A 22,152-nucleotide genomic window follows, 5' to 3' on the forward strand; every position below is an offset into this window, starting at 1 on the left:
GGGTCATCTCTCCTGGCACAAAGTGATAGTTTTGGGACAGGCTGGCACCAGAGGGGAGGTGAGTGCCACCATAGGGCTCAGCCTGGCTTCTTGTCCCTAGGACCCTTCCCAGGGCTGCCCCACTGTCCCCTGACCCTGCTATGCCCTGGCTGAGGGAGACGCAAGCAGCCCTGCGCAGAGGTTTGTGCAAGGTTTTATTACCCAACATCCACGTTGACAGGTTGGTCCTCCCACCCTCTTCCTCCCCCCACCCCCCAAAAAATAAATGAGACAGAAAAAAGAAGAAAGTAGGTGATGAAGCCACAGCGCTGGTGTGCTGCAGCTTGGCAGTGAGGGGCTGGAGGTGGGGGACAGCCTGGGGCAGGGTGGTGGGGGGGATACCCCAGGGTTCCTGGTCTCCCCTGCGTGGCTGTGGTTCTGCTTCCACAACCCAACGCACAGGGAAGAGTTGTCTCCTGGTGAGTGCCACGGCACAGAGGGGCACTGGCCACAGCCGTGGCTGCAGGCTGGCACTTCAGCAAACCCTTTGCTGCACACCCCGCCCCCCCCAGGAAAAGGGACAACCCTGCAAGGCCAAAGCAAGCCCAGGATATACAACAGGGGTTTGGGGGGGCAAGACTTGCCCCTTAAAGAGAGGAAGTGGCTGCACTGCTGCCCTTGGCACCTCAAGCCCTCCTGCATCTCTGCCCAGAGGGGAGGGTGCAGCTCCAAGCACTCACAGTTTGCAGTCTCCTGCCCATCAGGCACTGGGCACAGGCACAGCCCCCCCGCGGCATTGCGGGGCGGTCCTTTGCATGGGGCCAGGCTGGAGGGGCCAGGCCCCGGGTCTCACGGTGCTGCTGGCAACGGGGATGCTCACCCGGCTGCGGGGATGCTCACCCCCCTGCCCGCCGACCCCTTCGCTCCTGACGCTCTCCAGCCCAACGCAGGAAAAGTGTCTGAAAAAGAGGGTCACGGCCCCCCAGGCCACGGGAGAAGTGGCTCCAGGCAGGATGCACACGGCTGAAAGCGTCTCTTTAAAAGCTCCAAAACCGCAAACACTGTTCAACAAAAGCCCCCCTCCCTGTAAAACCCCAGCTGTAAAAAGTGGCAGCGCTTTGCAGCTGGTGCATCCCCCGCTGCCGAGGGGCACAGCAGCCAGCGCGGCCGGAGGGACCCGTGCAGGGACACGCGCCTGTATCCCTGGCACACGGGGCCTCTCTGCATTGTGGAGGCTGCACAGGCTCCATCCCCACTGCCAGCCGTGGCGAGGATGTGCCCTGCACTCTGATGGCTGTCCCCAGGGCAGGTCCCTGAGCAGGGAGGCTGGGGGCTGTGGGGACAGACTCCCCAAGCACCTCCAGCCACGGTGACAGGGACAAGCAGCTCTCCACTGCAGGCATGGTTGGCCCAGTCTCTCCCGTTTGTGATCTGTCCTGGTGCCCCGTGTGGCCATGTCCTCCCAGCTCCAGGGCACTCACGGCACAGTAGCGGGGAAGAGAGGACAGATGCTGTGGCAGGCTGGGCTGAATGTTCCCACCCCGGGCAGCCACAGGCACTTGCACATGCACGACCATGGGCTGGTCAGAGCTTGGCCGAGCCCTGGGCAGGCAAAGTGGCAGCACCATGATGCATCAGCATCTCTCCAGCATGGGGAGCAATGCTGCTGCTCAGGACACAAGCCACACCAGAGCTCAGGGCAGCCAGCAGCAACCTGCCTGTGCCCACCCTGAGCCATCACCAGACCTGTACCACAGGCAGAAGATGCCTTGGGAGCAGCCACTACTGGCTGGAAAGAGCCAGGTGCTTCCTGCTAAAAGCCACCAAGCACAGAGAGACATGGCACCCATCTCATGTCCCAAGACATCTCCATGGGGCCAGGTGGTGGGGGACCCCAAGCTGGCAGGGGGACCCCAGGCGAAGGAGAAGCCTTACCCCAGTGTGCAGTGCTCCATCACCACCCACCCTGGTCCCAGGAGCTCCACACACCAGCAGCAGGTGTCTTGGGATGCTGGGGCAGGCAGGGACCCCTCCCCATGGCACCCCTGCCGTGCCAGTGCAGGCTCTGACTCACTCCATGGCAGGGCCGGCGCGGGAGCAGCACCGGGGCCGCCGGATGTTTTGCAGCAGAGCCCGAAAGATGCTGGGCTGCCTCTTGGCCTCGCCTTTGCGGGGGGCTCCCTTGACAGAGCTGGTGCGGGTGCTCTGCAGTGTCATCACCACCTGCCGCCCATGCTCCTCGATCTGCTTCTCCAGGTGCTTCTGGATGGCCATGCCCAGCACCTCCATCTCCATGGAGGCCCCATACACCTGCCATGTCATCCCCTTCTCATCCCAGCTCACCTCCTGGATTGCTTCTGGAGCCTCCTCTTCCACTGTCCCTTTCACATGCACCTCGGGGTACGAGGCCTGAGGGGACTTGGCCACTGGTGTCATGGGCCCAGTAGCCACAGAGCGGGTCTCCACGGGCATGGACACCTGCATCTCTGCATCCTTCCTGGAGGGCTCCAGGTGTGGCGGGGCAGCAGAGCCCAGCTCTCTCTTGGGGAAGGTGAAGGCAGCAGCCCCACCTGGGGGGCTCATGGGGCTCAAGGCCACTGACACCAGAGATGCTCGGCTGTCCACTTGCGTCCCCATGTCCTGTGTCCCGGCATCCTGTGGTGGGGTCACCTCGAAGGAGTAGGACTCGCAGAGCAGCTTGGCTGTCCGGGGCTGCTGGCTGCTCCCGGCATCTGCACCCTGCGCTGGGCTCCCCTCAGCTCTGCCCTGGCACAGCACAGCGGGGCTCAGCCCTGCCTCACGTTGTCCCCCACTCCCCACAGTGCTGGCATCAGGGATGTCTGCTGTGCCCCCCTGGGAGTACTTCAGAGCCTCAGCACCCTCTGCCTGAGATGCAGCAGCCAGGGATGTCCCTGTGTCACTCTGGAGCTGCTCGTGGTTTGGCAGCTCAGCTGCTCCAGCACCCACAGCAGGCTCCACAAATGCCACATGTTTGGCAGGGGCCGGCATGCTCCCCACATCCTTGCTGGGTGCTTTGAGGCAGGGCTCAGGTATGGGAGCAATGGGGGTTATGTTCTCCTTCTGGGTACTGGGACCCCCCATCCCCATGGGACCACAGGCAGGGACAGCACTGCTTGGTCCCCCGCAGCTCCCTGTTGCTGCTGCCACGCTTGGCTGTTCGTTGGCATCCGGGAGAAGTGTGCCAGGAGCTGGTCCTGTCGGCGATGGCACCTTCTTCTCCACCACTGGGCCAGCCCCAGTGCCCTGAGCCTCTGGCTGAACAGCACAGCAGGTCCTCATGGCGCGGTCCTCTGCGGCACAGCCAGAGCCAGGCAGGCACTCATCCACCGGCAGGCAGCCTGGGGAACTGGTGCCAGGCTCACAGGTGTCCTCAGCCCTGGCCTGGTGGCTCAGCAGCTGCAGCCCCTTCGTCTCCTTAGTGCTGCCCATGCCTGGGGAAGGCTTCTCCCATGCTAGTCCTGCCACAGGTCTGCAAGAGAGAGGTTGGGGCAGTGAGGGGGGAGCAGTACAGAGATCACCAGACCCCCCCAGCTGCCAACTATTTTTCTCCATACCACTCATGACAATGGGTTGGGTGGCTGCCCAGAGCTCCCACCAGCCCCAACACAGCCTGTGCAGTGGCACCCAGTGCCCAGCCCTGCAGGAAGGGAGAAGCAGTGTCAGCTGCCTACCACAAAATTCAGCCTTACCCCGGCAGGCCGGACCGGGAGTAGGATTTAGGTGCTGCTGCAGCTGCTAGAGCGAGGAGATGTGGTGCAGGCACTCCTGCAGAGATAGCAACAGGCACCGGAGAGCCTGAGGGGGCTTGACACCTCCCACCTGCCAGCGAGGAGCGGAGCCTAGCATGGCCTAGGGGCCAAGTGGGGCTGCAGCACAGCAGGGGTGTGGTGGCAGCCTGAGCCCTACCCTCCGCTCACTGCATCCCTGGAGCTAGGAGTCATACATGCCTTTGGGCCACAGAAATCCCAAGCTCAGCACCTACACCCCATGTCTAGGGTGTGCTGAGCTCCTGCCATGCAGTACAGAGCAGGCTGCAGGCAGGTACCCCAGCACAGAGGGGAGACACAGGCTGGTGTCACCCAGCCAGCTCCAAACCCTCCCCAGGCCCATGGGGCAGCCCTGTGGCAGACGCATGGCAGGAAGCCCCAAGATCTCCAGAAGGCCCCCCCAGCTCTGCCAATGCTAGCGAGTCCCTGAGGAGGTGGGAGGTGGGAGCACATGCATCCCACAAACATGGGGCACTCCACACCTCCAGCCACGGCCACTCATGGAACCTGGAGAAGGCAGAGCTGAGCAGACACGGCTGGCACCGACCAAGTTCCCCCAAGGGAAGCGGCAGGAGAAGGGACCAGGCTGACACCGAACTCCCATGAGGCTGCCCAGCAGCACAGGGGCCCCGGAGACAATGGACGCTCCCCATCCCTGTGTTCCCACGCAGCACCCCGTTCTTGGGGGGTCCGTGCCGCCCCGCACCCCGGCCTGCCCTGACAGCACCCAATGTCCAGGGAGGCTGCGGGAGCCCTGCCCGGACCAGAGCTGGCCGTGCTGCCCCGGTGCTGCTACTTCACGGAGGAGCTACGAGACCCGGCACACGCGTGTGCACACGCAGCGGCACGCGCATATGCACAGACATGCGTGTGCACACGCACAGACACGCACACGCCAGCACATGGCCACGGGCACACCCGCAAGCACGAACACGCGTGTGCACGCCTCGGCCCCGGCTCCCCGGCCGGACCTGCCGCGGGGGCGGCTTTGTCCGGGGGCCCCTTCCTCCGCCGCCTACCCCGGGGCCCGCGCCGCCGCCGCCCCCCCGCCCTGGGGGTGCCGGTAACGGAGCGGGCAGCGGCTGCAGCGGCCGGTCCGGTCCCGCCACGTGCGCCCCAGGGCCGCTGTTACCTGCGGCGGCGGATCCTGCCTCCCGCTCCCGTCCCGTCCCGCTCCGCTCGGCCCCGGCGCGGCGGCGGCAGCGGTGGCGAGCATGCGTGGGGCGGTGGCACCGCGCCCCGAGCCGCTCCCCCCGGCTGCCGCCCGCCCTGGCGCCCCCGGTCAGCGGTGGGGAGGCGAGGGAGGGCAAGCTGCCGCGGGAGCGTGGGAATCCCGGCACTACCCCTCCATGGTGTGGGGGGGTGTCATCGCTGTCACCCCACTGGCCCGCCCTGGGAGCCCCCCGCCACCCCGCAGCCCCTCAGCACCACCCCCCCAACCCCTCCCACCCTCGCCCCGCACCTCTACCTCGTATCCCCAGGGACCGTCACCCCAGCACTCCACAGTGCACCCAGGCACATGGGAGACACCGGCCGGTCCCGTGGGTCCCCGACCGTTAGCGTGGGTCCCATGAGTGGAGGTAACGACACAGAGCCCGGTCCCTTTCCTACCTGCTGATGGAGACAGCTGCTTCCCTCCCGGGCATCCCCGGGGGGGGGCTGCACCCCAGCCTGCCCGAGGGATGCGGATAACGTGCCACCGCGGAGGGGATGCAGGTGGGCTCTTGTGTACCCCTCGCCCGAAGGTGGGGGAGGATGGGGAGGGGAGAACGTCCCCGTCTCCCTCCCGGCAGCGCTTGCCTCTGCTCCCGGGCTCAGGCTTTGTCTAACTCCTTCCCACGCACTCCCGCTCGTGCTGCGGGGGGGAAGGCGGCCTGCTCGCCTCGCCTGCATCCCTGTATTTCCCCCAAAACCCTCCAGTATCCCCCCAAAAACCCCCCAGCTGCTCTCCATCACCCTATAGGGTCAGGATCCCCTCCCTGTCCCACCGATGTTGGTATGGGGCAGGAGCTATAGATTTATGGGATTGGGGCAGGGGAAATTGTACTGACATTAACCCCAAAAGGGGGGAACCCCATTTGTTAGCCATACACACACCCGACCCTATAGATCTATAGGGTGAGATTGTCGTGATGGGAGCTGGCACACCTGGTTGCCTGGAGACAAGGGAGGCTGGAAATTCTCCTTCCAGTAAACAGCCAGGCTGGAACAAAACCCTGAAGGCTAAAAATAGGGAGGCAGGATATGGAAATACAATCAGAAGCATTTCTTTACTCCCCCTGGGGCAGAGTGGGGTGCCCCCACATCACCACTGGGCACCCCAATGAGTGTATAGGGTGGGGGCTGCTGCACCCACCAGTGTGTGTCCCCCACAAGGTGTTTGTCCCCACCCATGTTCTTGTGTACTGATCTCAGTCCTGAAGCACTGACTGGGCCCAGGTGCCTACTTGCAGTAGGGAGGAGTATGGTGTGGGGCACAAGTATGGGTTTACATCCCACACTGCCCTGTGTGGGATCAGAGCTAAGCCTGGGCATTGACCTGGGTGGGACAAGGGACACCACGGGTAGGATCAAGTGCTGGCAGAGGTGAGGACTGAAATCTCTCCCCTCCCCTGGCTGGGACTTCTCCATAGGGTGGGGGGCTACCAGGGTGACATTCACTTCCTCCCACTGCTCTCAGCTCTGCCGCCATCTGCTCTCCCTGTCCCCGTCGACATCTCAGCACCCAACATGTCCCCTTCCGCGCTGGACTGGCCGGGGATGTGGGGGACTAAGGGGGTCGCGGGGACCATCCTCCCCGCAGGCAGCCTTCATCCCAGGTCGGCTGCCTCCTCCTCCTCCTCTCCCCGCCCGGGCACCTCGGGGCTGGCAGGAGAACAATAGCGAGGAGGATGAGTAAGATGGTCCCCATCGCCTTGGCAACGCACTCCCGCGCTGCCGGCACTGCGCGCGAGTCAGGCAGCTGCCTGAAAAGCGCATCCTCCCCGGGCGGAGGGGGCTGCCGGCACAGGTAGCATGGCAGCCCCCTCCCTCGGCGCCGCGGCCCACCACCCACAGCCGCACGGGCAGCGCCACGTGAAAGCACCGGGTACCCACCCCCCAGCTGCCGGCACCCGCACGCGCCGGTGCGGGCAGGCACACGCACCCGGCACACGGCTCGGCCTGGGCTTGGCTCCGCGCCCTCCGGCTCAGCCATGCTCGGTGGAGCTGGGGAGCGGTGGGACGCAGCCAAAAGGGTCTGGCCAGGGATGGTGTCACCTCCAGGATTGGCCAGGCGGTGGGATGGTGATGGGTTACCACTGCTTTCACGTGCGGCTGCCCGCGTTACCTGCGGGCGTGGATGCTGGGCTCTGGAGCTGATGGGGTGCAGGCAAGTGGGAGCGGCAGGAGATGCCCTGGGGCACCGGAGTCCCGTTGCTGGCTACAGCTGTGCATCCCACACTGCCCTCGGGATCGCTTCTCCAGGCAGGGCCAAGCTGCCAGCAGGAGGACCCTCAGCAATCCCAGAGGTGTGAGTGCCTTGGGATGAAAAGAAGATTATCAGGAGATCCAAAAGCACCGTACACCTTAAAAACAGCATTGCCTTCCCGGCAGCCTGGGCACAGGGGTGCTAGAGGGGGACCCGATCCCTGCCAGTACTTCCTTCTCTGGGCCCATGCCTGTGGCTGTCTGGCCCCGGGCCTGAGGGGTGGGAGGGCACAGTGGCCAAGACACCACAGCACCCTCTGCCCTGCAAAGGGGGTGTGGCAGGGAGCTGCAGCACCCCTACACACCTACCCATCCCTACCCAGCCCTGCAGAAGGGGTTCTGCTGGGCTCATCCCTGCTGGGCTTGGGGAGCAGGGACCCTGAGCAGGAGGTGTTTGCATTAACACAATGGCGGTTGGGATGCCTATGGCAGTGTCCTGGAAGATGGAGTCCTTGGATTCATCCCACAGAAGGACGAGGGATGCCTGGGGGAGGCAGCTTTGCCAACCTCAGCTGCAGCCCTGCTGCTCATGCTGGAGCACAAGAACAGTGTGGCTGGCAGCCGCCCCCGTGTGTGTTTGACTCCTCATCTAAACACCGTACACTCACTCCCCTGATCACACCCCAAAACACGACAGTTTCTGAGCCAGAGATGTCCCTGCCACCTGTCCCCTTGCCCCTAGCCTGGGGCTTTTGCTGTGCTGTGGCTGAGCTCTTTTAGGTGCCACCACAGCAAAGGCCTGTGCCTGTGGGGTGGCCAGCTGAAAGGAACTTGTTTTCCATTCCGTGGCGAACTGGGGGAACAGGTCTAGCTGAATGATTGCTGATCACCTATTGTGACTAGATGATGCTGTTTCAGAAGATTCAAAGCCTTTCCTACAATGCCTCTGTGCCTTTTGTGGTAAAAAGGCAGGGACTCTTCATTTCTTCTCTCTCCATTCCCAGGGGTTCGTTAAAGCAGCTCAATCAGTGTCAATGAAGTAAAAGCCCTGGCTGCATTAATGACATACTAATGTGCTGTAGTGGGTAAGTACAAGGGGAAAGTAAAGCACCTGGTGACTTGGGCATGGGATGGGGCTGAGATACAGTGAGTCAGAAAAGCTCTTTAGGAGCTTTCAGAGTCAGAAGTGCTCTGGAAGTGCAGGGTGTTCCTCTGGTCACGGATGTGAGGGCAAGGTTTGCTGCAGAATGAGCCGCTGGCAGTCCGGGGTGTTTGTGTTAATCAGGGAACGTTAAGCATCATGCTTCTCAGATGCAGTCTCTGTGCCTGGGTTGTCATGGATTCAGCTCTGCCTGGTGGCGTTTGTGGCAGGCTCAGGGTCCATATCCTGTCCTGCCTTCAGCTCTGCTCTGCAGAGGCCATGTGGCATTGAGGGGGAGCCATGTGCGGCATGGGGAAGTGGTGGGCCCTTGCCTGGGTTCACCAACAACGTCACAATTGCTATGGCCACCTCCACCCCCTGGGAAGCTGGCCGAGAACATCTGTCTGCCTTACCCTGTCTTTTCCAGATGTTCCTTTTGGTGGTGCCACGGCGGGTGTGAAGCTTGGTCCGAGGAAACACTCGCTGAGTTCCCTCCTTTCCCTCCCCCGCCAAGGGCTCCTAACTCACGCTCCATTTGCACAGCCCTTCCCCTCCGCGTATCACAGCGACGCGCTCTGACAAGCAGGGAGAGACGTTTGTAGTGAGTAACACTCACCCAGCGACCGCGGAAAGCAGCTCGGGGCGGGGAGAGGGGTGGTGAACTGTGCTTTATGGGTGAGTGCATCTGGCCAGACACACACTAAAGGACTCTGGAGGAGGGACGGACGCTCCTGGCGATGCCTGCCGTGCTGGGAGAAGGTCCAAATCAGGGAGGAGTTGGAAGGGCAGCGAGTGAAGGTCACTTTTTTTTTTTTTTTTTTTTTTCCTTTCTGATCCAGGGTCCCCAGCTGCTGTGAATTAAGTCCCTGGAGACATCAGGGCATGCTCTGTACAGGCAGGGCAGGGCAGCTGCCAGATGCTGTACCACAGCCCTGTAATTATTCTGTAACAGCAACTGTGTTTTGTTTTTCATTTAGAGGAACATGAGCTGGAGAAAATAATGAAGAATTTTACTGTAGAGATGGCCAAGAAGGGATTTACAGGTGAGAGCTGTCTTGTCTCCAATGTCAGTACTGGGGAGTGGCAGATGTCCTGGATAGCTGACACCTTCACCCACATGCTGGGTTACCAGGGAAGCTCCAATAGTGCTGGTTTGGAGCCCAGGATACTGTGGGCACTGTGGGGGTTCGTGACCAGAGGCCCTTGCCAGTGAGTTGCTTTAGGTTTAGTGGAGGGTGAGGGAAGCTGAGGCTTGGGGAAAACCATCTCTAGAGGACCTGCATCAGGTGAGACCTTGTAAAGTCCATCAGCCAGGGAGGCATCCACAGGTGACACTGGGCCACCAGACAGGGGGGTCCTGCATGGCACCAAGAACAACATCACCAACACACACTATATGGACCACATCAGCCTGAGCCCCACTGCAGGTATCTGCTCTGCCCAGCTACAACTCTGAAGAGGACACTTTATCAGGATCCTTCTGCCCCCAAGGACAACAGCACCTTTCTGTCACCTCCAAACCAGTTGCAAGGAGTTGTGATGTTACCCACGGTGAAGGTCCTGCTTGTGGGTGCAGCCCCCATCTACTGTGGGGTCTGAAGCCCTGCCTTGCCCAGCGACCTTGGGAGCCCGACGGGACCCCGCCGGTGCCAGCACTGCCTTTTCCCCTTTCCTTCCGAGAAGGACCTTCTTTCCCTGCAGCTCAGGACCTGCTCACAACTGCGGGGAGGTGCTTCCCCCTTGCTGTAGCTCCCGGAGCTCCTGCTCTCCACCAGGCACTGCTGCCCAACCCGCTGCTCGCAGCTTCCTGTTTTCTGGTGAAAGGAATAGCCCTGCCTTTCCTCACCCCCTTCCTTTCCGCATGTCCTTCTTAGCTGACAGGGCAGAGAATGAGAAGGCTGAAGCCTTTGGCTACTGTTTGCATAGCTTTTCTGCCTTTGGGGGATGTTTTTGCAGTCTCAGGAACTGGCATTGCTTTTAGGAGCTGTACCCAGCTGCCAAGCAGTTTGGGGCAGGCAGTGCAAAATTCTCTGTTCTCCTAAGAAGAGCTGAGCTGCCCCAGGGCCCTGCCTTGTGCTGCTGCTGCGGCAGCTGGTCACAGCTGGAAAGCTCAGATGCTGCCTGGATGCTGGGTGGTGCCCACCAAGGGGCTGTGTTTCTCACTGGATCTGTTTTCTGTTGACATTGACTCTTAGAAGCTGAACAGTGTAACGTGCTTGGAACATCAAGTTCAGGAGCTCTGGAGGTGATAAAGACAGACTGAGGTAGAAGCCTTTATCCCGTGGACTCTTTCTCCTGACCCTCTAACTAGCCAAGGAGATTTGAGTCCTGCCAGGTCCTACTCTGCATCCAGCCAAAACATTCATCGTGACCTGTTGGACCAGGGGTTCCTATTTGTGCTTCCCAGCTCATCCTCCTGAGGGGAGGCTGTTACCAGAGCAGCAGTAATAGTTTTCAGTGTTTGTCCCCACAACTTCCCTCTCCCCAAACTCTCTATTCAGTGTTGCTGCAGGGCTTTGGCAAAGTGGGGCTACACACCATGAAGTACCTGCACAAGAACGAAGCCTGCTGCATCTGTGCTGGGTAGACAAATGGAGCCACTTATATTCCCAGAGGGACTGACCCCAAGGATCCAGAAAACTATGAGGAGGTGAGTTGAGCCCAGTCAACCCAGCCCCTGTTCTTAGGGGGTGGTGCTCAGAGCCTGTCTCTGAAACACCCAAAGAGAAAAGGGTTGCCCTTCAGCTCCTGCAGAGCCCAGCTCTGAGGATAGTACTCAGTGCTGCCAGGCACTCATTCCAGGACCATGGCACCATAGTTTACTTCCCAGAAGCAAAACCCTGTGACAGCAGCATCCTGGAGGTGCTCTGTGACATCTTCATCCCTGCCTCTATTGAGAAGCTGCTCACAAGGGGCAGTGGATCCCAGGTGGAGCAAAGGTCCAGACCACCCTTACTGCCCACTCCCAACTGGCCCTGCACCAGTGCAGGTAACAGCAGCCCAGCTGAACCTTTGCTTTTGGAACTCAGGCCCCAGGGAGGTGTCATATCACTGCACCAACAACTCACCCACTGTGCCAGAGGGACATGAGGCAGAGGCAGCAGGTGACATAATTCTGGGGAGAAGGAAAGCCTGAGCCCTTCCCTTTGCTGGCAGGGAGCAAGAATCGTTGGAGTGACCTTGGCTGGCTCTTCTGGCATTCTCAGTCTTCACTGCTGTATCAGATCCTCCCCACAGGGCAGAAGAGATAATACCCTCAAAGGTACTGGATATCACAGTGTTGACACTAGAAATCATAGACGGCAGGTAAGAGTGAGCAAAACAGGGGACAAATATCAGCTTCCTCCCTTCACTGTGAGCCCTGGGAACCAAAGGGAGAGGGTGTGCTGGGACTTGGGACTCCAAGGTCTTTTGCAGCCTGAGCCTTTAAACATTCTGTATAAAAGAGAAGGTCTGAGCTTTTGCTCACCCTGAAAAGCTTGGTCAGGGAGACGAGCACCCAGAGCCCTGCCACCAGAAGTGGCCTGTTGTGGGGCATCCAGCAGCAGGGGAAGCAGCCTGTCACTGGTTTCTGCTTTCACTTCTGCCTGTCTCACTTCTGCTCTGCTTGTAGCAGAAGCTGCCAAGGGCCCCACTGCACCAGCAGCACATGAGATATTCCTGCAAAGGAACAGCAATAGACCATGTCACGTCACATGGGGTGTCAGAGCAGCTGGTGTCTCTGCTCAAAGGCAGTGCAGAGCCACCGTGGCTGTAGGATTTGGCCATCCAAGTGACCTCAGGACTGTCTCTGAGGGCAGAGCTCAAGGGTATGGGGAGGGACCCAAAGCAGAGGATGAGAGATCCCTAGATAGGTCATGGGTCTCAGGGTCACCCTAAACAGCAAAGAGGAAGCATGTACTGCCCTTGTCAAGATATATATGTGAATGCAGGTGGTGTGACCATATTCTTCTTCAAGTGCTTGAAGAACTTGAATCACATTGTCTATGGCTGCCTCAGCTTCAAGTACAAGCAGAAATCCAGCTACCACCTCCTGCAGTCAGTGCAGGACAGCCTGGAGCAGTGGTTTGGCAAGACCAGAGAGGAGATCTGCATTGTCTTGTCCCCAGAGTTCCATGTCCATGTGACTGTAAGTGTACACAGCCACAGGGTTGTCCTGGCTCACCTGTTCCACATTCCCAGACACTCCTGTCTGCTCTTCCAGTGCTGACAGCTGTGCTTGTGGCAGGCACAGAGCCCCCCTGTGCTACCCTCCCACCAGTGGAAAGCATAGAGTGGAGATGTCTCCTGGGCTGGGGGCTGTCTTCCTCTGCACCCTGTCTGCCCCTTTACAGCCTCCTGGGTGCTGGAGGAAGCTGTGCTGATGCTGGCTGGGTCTGCTTGCTCATGGCTGGCAGAACTGGGCAAGGGAAGGCAAAAATGCAATTAGCTCTAGAGGAGGGGACAGCCCATGGCACAGCCAGCCCTAGGAACAGCTGTCTCAGTCCATTTAATAATGTGTGGTGGGCACTGCAAGTGCTGCTGCAACTGGCGCAGACACGGGGAGCAGAGCCAGGGCAGCGATTTGCAGGCATCAGCAAACCTGTTGTGTGTCTGTGCTGACTGTTGCAGCTTCACTCTTTGCTGGCAAAGTTGGTGAGACAGCACGAGTGGGGGATTTAATCTGATATTCATGGTGGTGAGACTCAGCCCAGCTGCTCACCTAGACCCATGCTGCAGCCAAGGGGCTGGAGGCTGGCTGGGGACCCTGTTGGTGGCCCTGCCCTGGGGACACCAGACTGAGGACTGTGCTCTGGGGTGGGCACAAGCCCCCCTGCTGTCATGGGCATCACTCAGTGGTGTGTGGCAGTCACCTGTCCTGGCAATGATCACACTGCAGCAGAGTGAGCCACAGGTGCCAGCCATGTCCTCATCCCCCTGAGGGGAGCAGGGTCACATAGAAAGGTGGGGACAGAAGGAGAGAGGCTTCCCATTGCTCTGTGCTTCTAGCACAAGGTCAGGGTGCATCTGTAGGAGGTTCCTCATAAGCAGCAGAGGGAAGCAGTGCTTGAGGCCGTGACCATGTTCAGCCTTGTCCTGGCTCAGGGTCCTTAGCCACAAAGGGCCTCCTGCATTCACCTGCAGATGCAAGGAACTGCAGCCAACGCACAGGCAGCTGGCATGCGGACATGGCCTGTGCCCAAAGCCTCTGGAGGTCCAGGGCACAGTGACCTACTGCTGACACAGCAGCCAGCATCTTGTCCTCAAGAGGACCCAGTCCTGCCCACTCCCACAGCTGGACGAGGTCAGCTAGTCTGCCCCAGCCCTTCATTCCTCTTCCCAGAACTACCCCTGCTGCCAAAGTGCAAGGCTGCCCCTCTCCCCAGAGAACCCACAACCAGGACCAGGGGGCTACAGACAAGAGTTGGCTTTATTCACAGACACGGGGGCAGCTGTGTCACTGGCAGCTGCCCTCGTATTGCACATCCAGCAACGGAGGCGGGGGGATATCCATGCCACGTCACAACACAGCGTCGGCACTAGGGGACCTCGGGAAGGACGCGGGCACCATCACCACCCAGCAGGCTGTGGAGCAGGCTTGGGCGCCAAAGGTTCACAAAGGCAAAAGACCTGTCCACCCATAGATAGATAGATATATAAAAATAAATAAATAGTTCCACAATGACCAGAGCAGAACCACAGGGACACACGTGCAAGCAAAATGTACAGCAGCCCGTGAGCAGGTAAACATGCTTTGTACAGACACAGACACACCAGGACACAGCCAGGGTTTATGGCGCTGGGAGGGACACAGAGCCATAAACCCGGGCTCCACAGACACACACACACACGCACACCAGCCCCTGTGGGCAGCGCCCACGGCTCGGGCATGTGCTGGGGCTCGGGGGCTTGGACACAGCGGATTGTTCTGACTGCTAGACATGGTACGGAGACACAGACATGGTCCCTTGGAACGGAACTGGAGGAAGAACTTGTGAGCGAACAGGGCAGCAGCACCCCTGCTCCTCCTTGGCACAGGGGCACGGGCCGGGGACGGCTGGGGAGGAGCAGGGGGCTACCGGCGGTTCGTTGTGCTGCTGGTGGAAGAGGCGAGGACGAGGGTCCATTATGCCTCTGGCTCGTATTCCTGGTATTCCTCCTGCAGAACGGAGAAAGAGCTGGTGAGAGCCCAGGCGGGGCACAGATCCCCTGTCCTCCCTGCCCACCAGCCTGTCTGCAAGGCTGCAGGGCTGTGTGCATGGGAGCAGGCAGGCTCTGAGCTTTGCTCTGGACAGCAATGGCCACTGGCACACTGAGTGCTGGCAGCCTGTGCCCTCCATGGTGCTCTGCCATCCCTTCGCCTCACCTGTGGGGGCTCCTCGTAGTTCTCCCCCTCTGGCTCCAGCAGCGGCTCAGCCAGCGGCTCCTCAACAGCTTCCTGGGCCACCTCCTCTGGCTGTGGGTGAACAAGGGGGTCAGTCTCACACACACAGCCCCCCAGTCAGCACCCACCCTCCCTCCCCTGCAAGATTGGAGGGGCCTGACAGGGACCTGCAATGCACCCAGGGTGCTGGGGGGTCCACATGGGGAGTGGCTGACAAGGGCACCCTCAGTGCACACTAGCCCACCTAGCTGGGAGGTGACAGGCAGGGGTCTCTGGTAGAAGTGTGTGCAGGTCCCTGCAGTGCTCCCAGCCCCACCGGTGAGCACCGGGTGCTGGTGGGGTGCAGGAGCATCCCGCACACCTGGCAGGGGAGGGTAGTGCCTGGTAACCCCTCCCCGGGGCTGGCAGAGAGGCAGGCGGGAGGGAAAAGGGAGGAGGCCGATCCCCCCGAGCAGTGACAGTGGCGGCGGTGGCCTCATTTCTTCAGCTGATGCTATTTTGGGCTAAGCTGGAAGCCAACAGCTCATGGGGCGGTGAGATGCGAACCAGCCGCCCCTCCCCGTCCCTCCGCTCCGGCAGCTGTCAGGTCACCTCGCAGGCTCCGGAGCGATGCGCTGTCCGCCCCGCACCGCCGGCCGCCATGCGGGAGCCCGCGCGCGCACACGTCCGCAGCCGCTGTGCGCGGGAGCAGCAACGCCTGCCTGCCCGGGGCACCGGCAGAGGAGACGGGGACCCTCAGGGTCCCTCCCGTGGGGCTGGAGAGCAGCCGGGGAGTTCCCCGCCCAGCCTGGAGACGTGCCAGCCTGAGCGCGGCCACAGCGGCGGCTGGAGAGGGCTCTCACCTTCAGGTCCGCAGGGAACTCCTCCTTCTTCACCAGCCCGGTGGCCGCCGCGATGTTGCCAGCGCCTGTGAACGCCGCTTCGCCCAGCTGGGACGCCTGCTCCTTTGCTTTCTCAGCCACTGCAAGAGCCGGGGGTGCCCATCAGTGCCCCCGTGAAAGGGAGGGTTGCCCAGCTGCAGCTCCATGCCCCGTACCACCCTGGATGGGGGACTGGTGGGGAGTCTCTGGGCAGAATCAGGCCCTCCCCACCTCCCTGCCGGGCACTGGGGAGGGGGGGCTCTGCAGCTGGACAGGGAGTAGGAGCAGCCACCACAAATCCTTCCTTGCCCGCCTTGTTATATAAGAGGCTTCAGCTGGGTGACATCAGCCCCTCAATTAGCCTCTGATCTCGTTAGTGCAACCACACTCTTAGGGCAAGAGGGATACCACGGTGTGAAGCTGGAGGGGACCTTACCTGAGGTGACGCCTTGCACCACACCTTGAGTTTTACTCCCTGGGGGTAGAAAGAGAGACAGAGACAAGGTTAGAGGGGCCGGCAGCTGGACTCTGACTGTGGCCAGGACCCTGTCAGGGCTCCATGAGCCTGGGCAGCATCCCGCCCACAACCCAAGCAGCCAGTGGGGTGAGCACCCACCTGGCTCCCCACAAGGCTCCTCCAGTCCCTGCAGGAGCTTGGGTTGGAGCAGCACAGGGCCACCACCACATAACAGGCAGGGCAGAGACCTCAGGGCCCAGCACTGTGCTGGGGCACAGCTGGGCAGGGTGAATGCCAGCTGTACTGCCAAGCACAGCCTGCCACCGGAGCTGGGATCCACACCCAGAGGTGATGCCAACATGGTACATCATGCCCCACGGCCAGAGCGGCCCAGGGCCTGGTGCTGCTGCAGGCCATACTGACCCTGCCAGTCTCCCTTCAGGCAGAAGGACACTGCCTGCAGAAGGCAGGACACCCTACAAGACGGGCGCAGGGCGTCTATAACCGAGGAAAGGCAGGAGCTGGACAGCTCCTGAAGGACATGGTCTCGAGGCACTGGCTGAGCTGCTGAACGCCCGTTCAGGGCACGCACCCCTGGGCAGGGTGGAGGTCCAGAGCAGGCATCCACCATCACAGAGGGAACAGCTCTGGGAATTCAGCCCTCCTGCAGAGCTGGTGCCCTCCAAAGCGGGACAGAGTCCCAGAGCTGCAGGGGCAGCCTCAGCTCCCTGCCCAAGCAGCCCAACGCCACAGCCGGGCACACAGCCTGCCTGAGAGCTGCCTCTTCCCTGCCAGCGATGTCTTCTAGGACCTGGCACCGAAGCAAAGAAGCCGCCCCCCTCTCCTGGCTGGCTGGCTGCAGGGAAGATGGTTGCAAAGCAGTAGTTTGGGATGCACTCCAGGACATGGCTTCTCCGAGGGGCACAAACGTGTCCTCCAGCCCCCCTGCTCCCTGCTGCGCCCGTCCTAGCACGGGAGTCACCACCTCCATCACGGTCCCTCTGCGCTTTTGCCCCAGAGCATCCTCTGCGAGGAGCCGCAGGGGGCCCGGTCCCCGGGGGTCCCACCCCCTCAGCTTGGGGACCAGCCCTGCCCCTGCCCAGGAGGCCTCATCCCCCTGCCTTCACATGCCCTGTGGGCACAGGCCGGGCAAGGCACTGCGGGCACGGGCCCTCAGCCCCCGGGCACCCCGCCGGCAGGGCCGCCGCGGCGGGGAAGGAGCAGGGGCAGGCGGAAGGGGGATGGGGGTGGAGCGGGGCCGGGGACAGGTGGGGACAGCAGGAGGATGGGCAGGAGGATGCAAGGGCAAGGGCAGGAGCAGGCAAGGGCAGGCAGAGAAGGTATACAGGGGCATGCAGGGATTAGCCGGAGGGCGGGCAGGGGGCAGGCAGGACGAGCCGGCCCTTACCGACATAGAGGACCCCTTCCTTGGTCTTCTCGGCGGCCTCGGCCACCCCCTGCTTGGTCTTCTCGGCGGCGGCGACCACCCCCTCCTTGGCCTTGGACAAGCCCTTCATGAACACCTCCATGGCGGCTCTGCGGGGAGAGGCCGCACGGCTTCACCCCGCCCCGGCCCCCCCCGGCCCGGCCCCGCTCCCCCCCGCCCCGCGCATCCCCGCGTTCCCGGTCCCGCCGCCCGCCCGCCCCCGGCCCCGGGGCCCCGCCGCCCGCCCGACCTGGCTCTCTGGCGGCGGGGACGGGCGGGCCGGGCCGAGCCGGGCCGGGCTGCGGCGGGGCGGGCTCAGTGCGGCTGTGCCGGGGCCGCGCTGCGCCGCGCTGCGCCGTGATGCGCGGGGGGGACCGCGCCGCTCCGCGCCGGGCTGAGCCCTGCCCGGCCCCCCCGCCCCGCACCGGAGCGGAGCCCCCGGCCCTTGCCGGACCAGCCCGTGCGCTCCTTCTCAGCACCCCAGGGACAGTCCCACCACCTCTCACCTTCTCCGTATTCCCAGCCGTCCTGATTGCATTCCACGCTGTCCCCACGCTATCCTGCCCCGCGCCCCATCACTTCCCCATTCTACCCTCTCTCTGTTCCATCTCCTCCCGATCCTGATCTCATCTCGTCCTGTTCCCATGTCCTCTTCTCTACAGGCTGTCCCCATCCCATCATTTCCCCCCTCCAGCCCCCTCCACATTATACCCTGTCCATATGTAATTCGTGTCCCTCATCCCATACTGATCCCATTTCCACCTCATCATGTCCTCTTTCCAGCCCATTCCACCCCATTCCCTGCCCACCCTGTCCCCATCCCATCCAATTCTGATCCCATCTTTGCCCCATCACTCCCCACTCTCTCCCCATTACATTCCATTCCTATCCCATTGTTGTTCTCATTTTATCCTCCCCTGATCCCATCCCTATGCCCCAAACTGATGCTACCGCACCCTACCTGTGTACCATCCTGCCCCCACACCATCTTGATCCCATCCCACAGTGTCCCACCTTACCCCATCCTACCCCCCAACCTGATCCCATTCCACCCTGACCCCCTGCCCTCATCCCCCAGCTCCCTGCCCTAGGAAAGAATCCCCAGCTCCTTGCTCCCCAGGAGGGGCAGACCTGACACCCTCTCCCCAGCACAGAGCTCTCCTGCCCCACCAGCTGCAGCTGGGCTGCCTCATCCCACCCACCTGTGGGCATTTAAGGGCCAGGGGCAGCCAGGGGAGAGCCTGGGCTGGGCAGGATGGCTACGGGAGAGCAGGTAAGTGCTTGTCCAGTGGCCTGGCCAGTTCTGCCAGTGCCTAGAGGCTCCTGGCTGTGGGATCTTTGCCATGGACTGAGGGGCTACAAAGTCCCTGTTGGGGTGGTCAAGGGGCTCCTCAGGGCTGTTCCTCCTTCCCCAGCGGAGGCAAGAGCAGCGGCGTCGGCGCCGGAGGGCTCAGCAGCAAGAGCTGCTCCTGGCAGACAACCTGGGCAAGCACCCCCTGCAGAACAGGTATGGGAAGCCTGGCCATGGGCAGCCTCCCCAGTGCCAGGAGGGTGGTACTGGGGCTGGGCAGCTGGGGGGGCTCCAGCGCGGCTGATATCCTCTCTTATCTCCCCTCCCTCCCTAGGTGGGCATTGTGGTTCTTCAAGAACGACAAGAGCAAGATGTGGCAGGCGAACCTGCGCCTTGTCACCAAGTTCAGCACTGTGGAGGACTTCTGGGCGTGAGTGTCCCATTGGTGGGCAGTGTGCCCACTTCAGAGAGGTCCTGGTGGGGGGGTATGGGCCAGAGGATGGTACTGGAGGTCCTGAAGTCACCTCACCTACTTCTGTGTCTTTTCTCTGCCCGGTACAGGCTGTACAGCCACATCCAGCTTGCCAGCAAGCTCACATCGGGCTGTGACTACTCCCTCTTTAAGGTGTGACACCCCCTTCACACAGTTCCTCCTCAAAGCCTCCCACAGCACCCAGCATTTTTGGGGCACACTGGGTGCCAGTGGTTTGCACTGGCCATCAGGCAGGAGGGGAAGCCTGGCCAGGTGCTCACAGCTCACTGGGCTGGCTCTGGCCAAGTGCTCAGAGCTCCTGACCATCCCGTTGCCCATCCCTAGGATGGCATTGAGCCCATGTGGGAGGACAGTCAGAACAAGCGCGGTGGGCGCTGGCTCATCACCCTGGCCAAGCAGCAGCGGCACACCGAGCTGGACCGCTTCTGGCTGGAGACGGTGAGTGCAGCCCTGGTCAGGCTGGCCCTCGGTGGTCCCAGCACTGACATTACCCCTGCCACAGTGCTGAGCAGCAACAGGCACTGGCCCAGGCTCCCCTTCTCCTCCTGGCAGCTGCTGTGCCTCATTGGGGAGATGTTTGATGAGTACAGCGATGAGGTGTGCGGGGCTGTCATCAACATCCGTGCCAAGGGGGACAAGATCGCCATCTGGACGCGGGAAGCGGAGAACCGGGAAGGGGTCACCCACATCGGGTAACGCAGTTCCAGGGGGGGAATGGGGCCCCTGGGCAGTGAGCCCGTGGGAGAGGTGATGCTGCATGACTAACACAGCCTCTTCCCTCCTCCAGGCGTGTCTACAAAGAGCACTTGGGCCTCTCTCAGAAGGTGGCCATTGGGTACCAGGCCCATGCAGACACGGCCACCAAGAGCGGCTCCCTCACCAAGACCAAGTTTGTGGTGTGACTGCGGGGGGAGTGGGGCACTGCCTGTGGGGTCCCCCTGTCCTGTTCCACAATGAATGGCTGCAGCTGAGCATGGCCTGTGTATCCAGGGCTGGGTCAGGGCTCTGGCACCCTGGAATTCTGGGGGAGGTTTCCTGGGAGGGGAAAGATGCATTGCTGTATCCTGTACCTGTCTGCAGGGTGAGCAGGGCTGGGAGAACATGGCTGGCATCACCTGGGCATTACCCTGGGCTTGGGGCACTGCCTGTGCCCACCTGCCTTCTACAGTGCCTGGGACTAGTGCCCCTCTCCCTGGGGCTGTGGGGGTGTCCCTCTGCTTTGGGGGACCCTGGATAGTCCCCAGAAGGATGCTGAGCTCTGTCCTCCTCTGGCCACAGCACAGCTCACTGCCCTGTGAGCCTCAATATGGGAGGGTGTACTAGAGCCCAGCACCTCTGGGTCAGGTCAACCTGAAATGTTGATCCCTATATCTTCCAAGCCTCTGTACCTCGGTGGGACATGGATCTGCCTTCTCAGGAAGACCAGCTCCCCAGCCAAGGGCTGCCCAGTGTCACCACAGGATTGGTGCTGGGACTGCAGCCTAGCTCTGTCCCCATGCTGTCCACCTTGGGCTGTGTTTGCTCATGCTCCCTCCAACAGGCACCTGCAGCACAGGTGGTATGAAGCTTATTTGCTTCCCAAGGGTTTATTGGTGCCAATAACCCCTTGCTGGGTCTGTTCTTTTCCCCCTGCCTGTTCAGGTTATTGAGGAGGAGCTGCCTGCTCACCTCCTGATCATGCTGCTGGCACTTTTGGCCTCACTACAGCTCTCCTCCAGGAAGAGCCTCTTCCAGCCCCTTCAGGAGGACGTAGGTAGCTCCAGCTAAGTTCAGGGTTGTACCCTGTCCAGGACAGCACATCCAACTCATCTGTGCCTCCCTATGAGCCCACAGCCAGGGCCACTCATCTTCCACCACTGTAAGGTGTCTGTGCTGGCTCAGTGCTGTCCTGCCCACAGCCAGGGCTGCTGCTCACACCTGACGTGTGCAGAGAGCTAGTTCTGCAGAAGGTCAGAGTCTTGACTACACCTCTGCTGTCACAGTTTGGTGAGGCTTGTCTGGCCACAGCTGGTGTGGCTGTGGCACCCTGGGCCTTTAGGTGTCCATGGTGCAGCCCTGTGTGCTTTTTCCACGGTGTGCTGAGCCCTGTCCTGCTCTGGGATGGTGCTGTGGCTGCATGGAGCTGTGTCGCTGGGACTCAGCTGCCCTTCTCCAGGACTACCAGACCTGCAGCTCCTCTGGGGCAGCTGTGCCAGTGCTCTGCTGTGGCACAACCTCCATTGCTTCCTGTGTCAGGCACACAGTGGGTGAGAGATGGGAGCTTGTCCCTGGAAAGTAGTGTGCCAGGCCATGTCTTTGTGTCCTTGCATCACATCTTTTCTCTGCGCAGGTACAAGATGGACAAGACCCCACTGCCCTCCCATGAAGGGCAACCAAGGCAGGGAGTGCTGTGGGCTGCACTGGCCCCATAGACCAGGAGCAGGCAGGGAAGGCGGAATAGCAGTGTGGGGGCGGCTGGTACCCCCAAGCAGGGTTGCCTGTGGGCAGGGGAACGTGTGGGGGCCGGGGCGCCTGGGCTCTGTCTGCCCCGGCTTCGGGCTACAGACTGTCCTGCCGGGGGTGGGTGCGCAGCGGCAGCGCGGGGGGGCGTGTCCCGGTGCTGCTTGCGCTGCCGGTCTCTCGCCACACGATGGCGCCACTCGCCCGGCCTTGGCCAGCTCTGGCAGCGCGGGGCGGGTAGGGGGTCCTGCCCTGCCTGCAGCGGGGGGGCTGAGCTGCCCCAGCCCTCCAGGGGAGAAGCAGGCAGGGGCTACGCCTGGGGCACGGGTTACTGTGCTGGCAGGGCTGAAGCTGGATGGAGGGAGTGACAGCACCGGGTGCTGAGACCCCCTCCCCATCCAACGCACTGTTCAAGTTCCATGATTATGCTCCCCCCAGCAGTGGCAGCATGAAGTGTGAGGGCCAGGGCTTGCCTGTCCCTCTGCCCCTCCAAGCCACTCCTCTGT

The 22,152-nt window shown here is 61.7% G+C and overlaps 4 protein-coding genes across 5 annotated transcripts; 2 read left to right on the plus strand and 2 right to left on the minus strand.

Annotated features, from left to right (window-relative positions):
- Nucleotides 1-214: 214 nt before the first annotated feature.
- On the minus strand, nucleotides 215-4,931 carry GPRIN1 (G protein regulated inducer of neurite outgrowth 1). Its single transcript, XM_051631148.1, has 2 exons — nucleotides 4,900-4,931; nucleotides 215-3,469 (listed from the first exon to the last, which is right to left on the minus strand). The coding sequence occupies exon 2, from the start codon at nucleotides 3,427-3,429 to the stop codon at nucleotides 2,050-2,052; it is 1,380 nt and encodes a 459-aa protein (XP_051487108.1). The 5' UTR covers nucleotides 3,430-3,469; nucleotides 4,900-4,931; the 3' UTR covers nucleotides 215-2,049.
- Nucleotides 4,932-9,337: 4,406 nt separating this feature from the next.
- On the plus strand, nucleotides 9,338-12,526 carry LOC127390241 (glutamate dehydrogenase 2, mitochondrial-like). Its single transcript, XM_051631556.1, is given in 6 exon segments — nucleotides 9,338-9,359; nucleotides 10,818-10,966; nucleotides 11,119-11,250; nucleotides 11,917-12,016; nucleotides 12,231-12,445; nucleotides 12,521-12,526. Coding segments are annotated over 6 exon segments (624 nt in total).
- Nucleotides 12,527-13,708: 1,182 nt separating this feature from the next.
- On the minus strand, nucleotides 13,709-17,979 carry SNCB (synuclein beta). Of its 2 annotated transcripts, none has more exons than XM_051631082.1 (6): nucleotides 17,930-17,979; nucleotides 17,406-17,533; nucleotides 15,977-16,015; nucleotides 15,523-15,641; nucleotides 14,663-14,752; nucleotides 13,709-14,455 (listed from the first exon to the last, which is right to left on the minus strand). In XM_051631082.1, exons 1-6 carry the CDS (start codon nucleotides 17,959-17,961, stop codon nucleotides 14,423-14,425), a joined length of 441 nt encoding a protein of 146 aa, XP_051487042.1. In that variant the 5' UTR covers nucleotides 17,962-17,979; the 3' UTR covers nucleotides 13,709-14,422. The 2 variants fall into 2 exon arrangements, with proteins under 2 accessions (XP_051487042.1, XP_051487044.1); XM_051631084.1 differs by lacking the exon at nucleotides 17,930-17,979 and adding an exon at nucleotides 17,674-17,716.
- Nucleotides 17,980-18,678: 699 nt separating this feature from the next.
- On the plus strand, nucleotides 18,679-20,176 carry EIF4E1B (eukaryotic translation initiation factor 4E family member 1B). The gene is made up of 7 exons (XM_051631142.1): nucleotides 18,679-18,696; nucleotides 18,839-18,930; nucleotides 19,049-19,144; nucleotides 19,276-19,339; nucleotides 19,532-19,645; nucleotides 19,760-19,899; nucleotides 19,995-20,176. The coding sequence occupies exons 1-7, from the start codon at nucleotides 18,679-18,681 to the stop codon at nucleotides 20,107-20,109; spliced, it is 639 nt and encodes a 212-aa protein (XP_051487102.1). The 3' UTR covers nucleotides 20,110-20,176.
- The last annotated feature ends 1,976 nt before the right edge of the window (nucleotides 20,177-22,152 follow it).

The sequence above is a fragment of the Apus apus genome, chromosome 13, assembly GCF_020740795.1.
Source record: "Apus apus isolate bApuApu2 chromosome 13, bApuApu2.pri.cur, whole genome shotgun sequence".
NCBI classification, from domain to species: domain Eukaryota; kingdom Metazoa; phylum Chordata; class Aves; order Apodiformes; family Apodidae; genus Apus; species Apus apus.

Bases quoted from the DNA above. Each gene is read 5' to 3' on its own strand.
- EIF4E1B (XM_051631142.1), top strand. The intron at 18,931-19,048 runs GTATGGGAAGCC...CTCCCTCCCTAG, and splicing joins AAGCACCCCCTGCAGAACAG to GTGGGCATTGTGGTTCTTCA. The intron at 19,340-19,531 runs GTGTGACACCCC...GCCCATCCCTAG, and splicing joins GTGACTACTCCCTCTTTAAG to GATGGCATTGAGCCCATGTG.
- SNCB (XM_051631082.1), bottom strand. From the start codon at position 17,961: ATGCAATCAGGACGGCTGGGAATACGGAGAAG. The intron at 15,642-15,976 runs GTAAGGTCCCCT...CGGCTCTTGCAG, and splicing joins GGTGCAAGGCGTCACCTCAG to TGGCTGAGAAAGCAAAGGAG. The intron at 14,456-14,662 runs GTGAGGCGAAGG...TCCGTTCTGCAG, and splicing joins ACTACGAGGAGCCCCCACAG to GAGGAATACCAGGAATACGA.
- GPRIN1 (XM_051631148.1), bottom strand. From the start codon at position 3,429: ATGGGCAGCACTAAGGAGACGAAGGGGCTGCAGCTGCTGAGCCACCAG.